General features: G+C 43.2%; 1 protein-coding gene across 3 annotated transcripts in view; it reads right to left on the bottom strand.

Moving 5' to 3' along the window:
* Positions 1–374: 374 nt before the first annotated feature.
* The window catches only part of MYO1C (myosin IC), a 51,281-nt gene continuing 44,369 nt past the window's right edge, over positions 375–7,286 (bottom strand). For all 3 annotated transcript variants that reach the window (XM_065646961.1, XM_065646962.1, XM_065646964.1), the window contains exons 22-32: positions 7,212–7,280; positions 6,863–6,947; positions 6,499–6,658; positions 5,779–5,862; positions 4,939–5,032; positions 4,776–4,831; positions 4,453–4,588; positions 3,699–3,769; positions 3,191–3,288; positions 2,825–2,924; positions 375–1,994 (exon numbers count right to left, since the gene is read on the bottom strand). In XM_065646961.1, coding sequence (XP_065503033.1) covers positions 1,968–1,994; positions 2,825–2,924; positions 3,191–3,288; positions 3,699–3,769; positions 4,453–4,588; positions 4,776–4,831; positions 4,939–5,032; positions 5,779–5,862; positions 6,499–6,658; positions 6,863–6,947; positions 7,212–7,280 — 980 coding nt within the window. In that variant the 3' untranslated portion in view covers positions 375–1,967. The remainder of the gene's footprint in view (positions 1,995–2,824; positions 2,925–3,190; positions 3,289–3,698; positions 3,770–4,452; positions 4,589–4,775; positions 4,832–4,938; positions 5,033–5,778; positions 5,863–6,498; positions 6,659–6,862; positions 6,948–7,211; positions 7,281–7,286) is intronic.

Genomic DNA, 7,286 nt, shown 5'->3' with positions numbered 1-7,286 from the left:
TGGAGGGGGAGAGAAGGAGAGCAGTAACAGCATTGTTCTTCAGACACGAGATAAAATAAGAACCCAATCTTATGCGTAAGTAGTGTAGCTGTGGGACCGGCCGCCTCAAACACAATCTGCTTTGCATCAGGAGGGGTCAGCAGCTCTTCCACACCATTTATTCAGTTTTTCCCTTTGTTATTTCAATGTCCACCCTTCTCGGAATAACCCCCTCCTTGCAGTAGGTGGTAGCACGGCTGCCCTGTGTAGATAGATCAGGCCCAACAACCAAAGACGTTCAGTGGGGCTGTGTGACAAGTGAGGAAACAAAATCAAAACCAGCCTCCCTCTCAAAAAATTTAAAAAATGTGATTGAAAGAGTTTCTGCAAAGTGGTTTTGTTTTTTTTGTAAAAATTTATTTAGCATAGTCTTGAAGAGGTTATATAATAGCGTATACAGCATTGTCTAGTATATACACTCTGGCATATACAGTGGTATGTGTGTATGTACTACAGTGTACAGATCATTCCAGGCAGTGTTTGATAACTGCATCATGTCAGAAACCAAAAAGTAGGAGACCGAGCCGATTGCATATGAGTGGCAACATGTTTGGTTATATTTTATTCAGGGCTTGCTGTAACTGTTGTTACTGTGTCAGGGGAAGGATTTCTAAGGCAAGTAGAGTGCAAAAAGCACCGTTTGAAGTCTGGAACTTGGAAGCTGTTGCTGTGATTTGCTGTCAGCAGGTATTTGACATGTAGCTGTCCACCCTGTAGCCATTTGGGTTCTTTGTTAAATGAAGGTGCTTAGTTTTAACCTCTGTGCCGCAGCCTGAGACTGGCCAGCGTTCCAAACGCGTGTCCCTTTGAGCGCGGGTTAGACGGGTGCAGTGACAGCTCAGGAAGGTGCTTCCCTGGCCAGGGGTCAGTAGTGCCAGCAGTGCTGAAGGAGCTGTCTCTTCCCCTTTAAGGCAGTTTGGAGAGGCAAGGATATAAACCTGGTGGAGCTTTACCGTGGGAACTCAAACTTCCAGTTATCTCTGAAAACGTAAGAGGATGAAAAGCAACTTTTTCTGAAGGAGCTGGGTGGGGAGGGGGTGGTGGTGACTCGGGTTCAAGGTGGGAGGGAAAGCTCATGTGGCCAAGGCCTAGAGCGGCACAGAGAAGTGGTAACCTCTGTGGTTTGTATTACATTTTGTTTGGATGTGTGGATATGAAAAAGTTACTGTGGTATAAAAATATTGTTATAGAGCAAGAAATGGGATAGGTGACTTCAAAAAGCACTAGGAGTCTCTGGATCCAGATAAGTGAAGAAGTTACATGATAGTTTTCTCAGATTATTACCTTATGATTATAAACTAAAATCAACAATAATTCAAAATCTAAAACATAAGTTTCCACATCAACTCAGTTTCTTGTAGTGCATCTCTCATACTCAGCTATAAAGTATTTACAGGGTTTTACTCATTTATACAATATGGCTTTAATATATTGTAACACGAAGCATCAAAATGTCTCAGAGCAAAATTCTTCATAAAACGTTCTTTCTAAATATAAAGTTTGGCATTTCATTGCTTTGGCTGACAAAGCAGCAGAGTTACTTATTTTCCGATTGTGCTTTTTGATGATGACAAGCACAAATTTTGGTCGTTTCCATCAAGGCTTAAACTCTTTGTAGAGTCAAAGCTGCCTCTCCCTCAAAGCCTGGCTGAATCCGCTCCATGACCACAGTTTCACAGACACTGCGCTGGACCCTGCGTTTGCCACTAAGGTAAGGAAGAGAAGGCCTCTTTTTTGGAACTTTCATATTAAGACAAGAAAGCAAAGATGTATTTTGTGGTTTTTCTGAAAGTGCAGGTCTTTGGTAACAATAAACAAAATGAGCAAAGCGAGGAAGGAGGGGGGACTTTTGCTGGGAACAATGTCCAGCCAACTTTATAGGGTGCAGTCAGACTGGAGGAAAAGGTCCTGTAGTGGTGGCACGTTTATCATCGGGAATTCAAACGAGGAGCAACCTGCAGGAGAAGAAAGACAAGCTAGAAAGCGTATTGAAAACAAAGATGCTGCAACAGTTTTAGCTCCTAAACATCTTTAATGTGCACCAAAGCCTGGCCTGTGGAATTAAGCTGTTACACCACAGTATGTACAGTCTGCCCTGAAGCTGGCCAGTTACTTGGTTTGCTGTGACTTGGTAGCAAATAAAATGTTGTGCTCCTCGTTTCAGCATGCTTATGGAAATGGAACCTATTTTCCTGTGTGCAGCCTGTAGATATTCCATAGAGCACGGACGCCTGTTGGCAGTGCTGCACTTGGGGCTTTGTGTGGGATGGACTGTTGTGCGAAGAGCACGGTGGAAACGGTGGTGGTTGTTCAGATTCAGCCTGTGGCAGGACAGGAGCTTGTTCTGGCTCTACTGGAAGGTGTGTGAGTGCAGCCTGAGTACGTTCTGGATTTATTTCTGAACCATGTTTAATCTGACAATACAAAAAACAGTTGCACGGCTAGATCTGACCAGCAGGAAGGCTACAAACAAGCTGAGAAAGGAGGATGATTTTTTTTTTTCTTTCTTTTTTTGCTTCCTGTGTCTTTAAATTCTCTTTCTAAAGTTTGATTTGCAACAGGGTATAGAATTAAAGCCTGAATCCTGGAGAAAAAAAAGTGATTGACAGGATAATCACTTGATGAGTTTGAGTAAGCCTGGCAGTCTCTGGAGACTGCGGGGAAAGACGTACAATGCGCAGCTCCAACTGGAGGACAGGCTGGGACACCAGGGCAGCACAGTCACAGGGTGCGTGACCCTCTGCTGCAAACACGCTTTAATGCCAAAATCTTGGCCTGTACTTACCACTGTTAGATGGCCGTTCTTGGCTTTGGCTATAAGCAGTTCTGATCCTGATATAAAGTCAATTATACCTTCTTTGCCTTGCCCAACTGTAAATTTTATGCTGTGAAGAGAAAAGGTAAGAACAGATGTGATGAGCATGTGTGGCCTCTCCGCTTGCTTTGTTTTACCCTTTCCTGTTTAAGCAGCTGCTTTGTATTGATGGGCAGCTGCAATAGATCGGCTTGCTCAAGGAAATGGAGCCTTAGTGAAGATGTATTAGGTACATTTTGATGTCTTATAGGTGTTTCTGTAGCTCTTTTATGCTGAAGAAGAGAACCAATGCAAGAAAACCAAGGCAGCTCCTGAGAGTGACTTGGCGTTGCTCACCTGCCCTGGTTGATGTTGACATTATTGACTTTATCTGCCTGCATGGCTGTTTTTGTGAGTGTCTCGATCACGTGGTCACTTTGAAGTACAACATCTCCCTGTGACGGAAAAGAGACCCTGGGTTATGATTGTGGCTTTAGTTTACCAAAAAGCGATTATGTTGTAATTAACAGGGACAGAACTATCTCCATAGGTCAGCATGGAAAAGCACTTCTCCAGGCTTGGTGGAGATCACACTGTACCTGTGGCAGTTAATTTATTTACAAGGGATCAGTAATGGGGACAAGGGACAGTCCCGGTGCTGTTGGTGAATGAGGCACTGGTGACCCCCATCCATGAGCACAAGTACATTTAAGTGAAATGCTACTTAGAGCTGGCACAAAGTTTGTTACATAAATGTCACCATGTCTTGTCCCCTACCCCTCCCAGATGGATCTTCTGCTCTTTGTGCCTTTTAAAATTATTTTTTGTAGAGGTGGTTGGAGAAACAACGGATGAGTCCCGCTACCTTCTGTTTGTTATCCTCGCAGTGTACGTGCAGCACAAACAAGTTATCGCTCAGGCTGCTGACAGAGATGCCTGCAATAGAGAACGGCCATTTGACACCCGCCACAGCTCTCCTGGGATTCTCGCATGTGTCGCAGACCCTGTCCCAGGAATGCGGCAACTGCTGGTCCCACAGCGAGAAACCCGACAGCTGAGAGGCTGCACAGCTCTGCACTGACATGGCAGCTGAGAGGCTGCAAGATGAAAGACCGTGTAACTGCTCTTTAGGATGGGAAAGAAACTTTCCGATGCCTCTGTCCCCCAGGAGTGGGCAGAATGGCCCTCTGGACTTGGAAAAGAGGTATTTGGGCCAGTTAAGGGACCTATGACCAAAATTTCACTCTTCAGCACCCACTGGACAGATACTTCACTCTGTCAAGTCTGGGTCAAATATTCAGCGGCTGAAAGCTGGAACAGAGTCCCAAACCGCGGCTGTGTAATAATGAAGCAACGCCCCCCCCGGCAGAGAGGTGTGATTGGGAAATGGTGTACGAAGGTGCTTGGGGAGATGAATTGAGTAATTTTGACATTTTATGGAGTTCAATTTTAGAAAAACTCGAGTTTCAAGTTATTACAGATTTAAAATGCTTGTCAGGATCAGATAATTCCATTCTTGTCCAGGACAAAGACAAATTAGTTATTATTGTTCATTTAGCTGTAGCCAAGGTGAAGTGTGACTTCAGCCAAGTGAGCCGAACCCCACAGCCTGTTCTCACCTGTCAGGTTGCCATAGTCGATCCGTTGTTTAATTTTGGATTCTTCAACTATGATGGCTGCATTTTGGGTCAGAAGCAGCTGCCGTGCTCTTGCTTTGTATCCTTTCCGGTCATACTTGATCACAGGAACTGCATACTGAAATAAGTGTTAACAGTGCTAAAAACGCAGTTTGTTTAATTGTCGCTACCCTCCCTCTAGCCTAGAGAGCCTGCAGGAGTCTTCTAAGGTACTATGAGCTTAATGCAAAGTAAAATTCTTGCTATATATTCTTTTGCTGAATAACTTCAGAAGTCTGACAAAAGTATTAGGACACATATCTCACCTTAATTGCTTCGTTTTCTAATGCCTGAAGGACTTTAGCATTTATCTCTTCATTACCTGTATTAAAACCAAAGAGGTGGGTCAGAAAGAGAAATCTAGCAAGAAAAGAGTAGATTAATCCCCCCCTTCCTTCTACCTGTTAAGACTTCACAACATCTACTCACCCAGTCGAGTGTTGATGAAGAGTCTAGGAACACTCTGAGGGTAATTGTCTTTTTTACCTTTAAAAATCTCACTGGCGATTACTTTCTGTTCCAACTGCAAAGACAAAAGATGGATTCTTGTTTAATTTCCCTTGAATAAAAAGATAAATACCGCCTGTGCTCCTACCTCCTGCTCCTTCAGAATCAGAACAAAACCACTAACCAAGGAACCAGGAAAACCCCTTTGGTTTATAAGGTAACTGTGTGTCACAGGTGCTACTACACAGCAGAAAGTACCTGAGAGGACTTACAGCTGAAAATGTGGACAAGAAATGCTCATTATCAGCAAGTCTGGTTTGCTGGGCAAAAGAAAGCGTTCTGCTGAGTTTCCATCTCCAGCCCAGCAATGGCCGGAATTAACGCTGTGTCCTTAATCACAGCAAGAACAGCAGCTGTAACTGTTCATGTAACGTCTCTGCTTGGAAAATGCCTCAGTTTGTGTCTGCAGAATTCTTGCTCTCTACTTGATATGGTACAACCAGAATAACACAGCTGCTTATGGTTTTATTTTGCAGAGCCTTTCAGTACAAAAATTATATAGAGGTGTGGACCTGCAACACTGTTGAAATAGTATGTGTTGAAATATGTATATAATGTTTGTTTTCTTTTTATGCACATTCTATATTTTAGTTTTTGTCTTTAAAACAAAATCATGGAGTTCTTGTGGAACTGTTAACCAACCATGGAAGCATGCAGCAATTTACCACTGCTGTCCCTCCCTCCTTCATTTCCTACCAGAAATAATGCTGAGAACCCCCTCCTGTTCTTGGGAGCTTGAAATAATGTGAGGTTGGCTCGTACCTGCTGCTTCCACTCGGGGCTGATTCTCTTGCAGTAGGTCCAGACCATGTTCTGCATACAGAGCTGGCGCAGGAGCTGGGATGCCTGAAGAGGGAAGTGCAAAATAAATGAAAATAGCTCAAAATTACTGACAAACCAAGTTAATCGGTGAAGACAGATAAGATAACTGCAGAAAATGCATTGCTGAATTCAAATACTGTTTCATTATTGAGAGTTGTTTTTAAAATTAAATAATAGGGAGTTTATTTTCCATGTTTCTAAGAGTTTGCCCTGCAATGTTCTGCAGCTGCTTTAGAATGGAGAATGAATAGCAGGAACACTCCACTTGACAGCCCTGTGCCTCCCGCACCTGCAATCTGAACAAGCGGGGACCTTTGGATAAGTGGGACTTCCCGCAATATTTTGTTTTGATCAGATAAAAAGGCAATTCTGCCAGATGCAGAATAATAATGGCAATAGAGGAAGTTTGATATGTCCTTGCAGCCCATTTAGCTGTCCAGAGGGAACTTAATTTGTTCAGAGGAAAAGGAAAGAAAATTTCAGAAATGGATGAGAAAAAAAAACACAGTAGAAAATGGTGTTGCAAAACTGTCAATAACTTTAAACTCCATAGGTCTAACAATTTTACAGCTATGCTATAATTACACCCCTGTGCTGAAGTTTGGATTGACTCTGCGAGCAGAGATGCTAACGAAGGTGGACGCGAGCGGCGGTGCCCACCTCGCAGAGCGACGGAGGAGGAGTCGGCCAGGATTTGTCCAAAACATTTTTTGGCAAATTACGCTTGAGGTTCATCAGGAAGGAGAAGCGGATGTAATCAAGGAAATACTCATTCTCTGGGCAGCGAGGGTGGTTCCGGTAAATAAAACCTTTAATGAACCTGAGGAAAGGGAGAATTAGAAAAGCCATCAAAATTAGAGATATTTAGAGGTCTCTTCCAATCCAACAGTTTTATGGGGTTTGTTTAATAGCTGTAATTTATTAAAAAAGCCACTGACACTGTAGTGACAGGAAAGTTTCATTCTATCATCTTATTGCTAAGAAATTAGTACCCATTTGGTGGTTTGGGTTACTCTTTACGCACCTTCTGATAATCTCTACTGCCCACTTCTTCTTGGCAGCTTTTCGGCGTCCCAGGGTTCCCCGCCACCAGGACTGGATCGCTATTGCTAAAAATAATAATATAAAATCATATAAGATTTTGCACTGAGTTCCTTTATACCAATACTGACTCCCTACAAAACTGGCAACAAAATAAACAGCCCTTAAAGTGGCATATGGAAAAGAATAAAAGTTCTTAACAAACCATGATCCAATGGATAAATGTCAATAAAAAGCACCAGCAGGTGGGAACTGCTGGGTGAACGTGAGTAGTTCAAGCTGCTTCTCTCGCTCAGAGTCCCACAGACTAAGGGTGGAAGGAAATATCATACCTGAGTGTTTCATGTGCAGGAATTTCTTCCGACGGTAAAAACCTCTCCACGTGGCCTGCATTTTTGTTGCTGAAA

This window comes from Caloenas nicobarica, chromosome 17 (genome assembly GCF_036013445.1).
Source record: "Caloenas nicobarica isolate bCalNic1 chromosome 17, bCalNic1.hap1, whole genome shotgun sequence".
In the NCBI taxonomy this organism is placed as follows: Eukaryota; Metazoa; Chordata; class Aves; order Columbiformes; family Columbidae; genus Caloenas; species Caloenas nicobarica.
The sequence above is the reverse complement of the archived record's forward strand: the minus strand, read 5'-3'. Positions and strand labels throughout refer to the sequence as shown.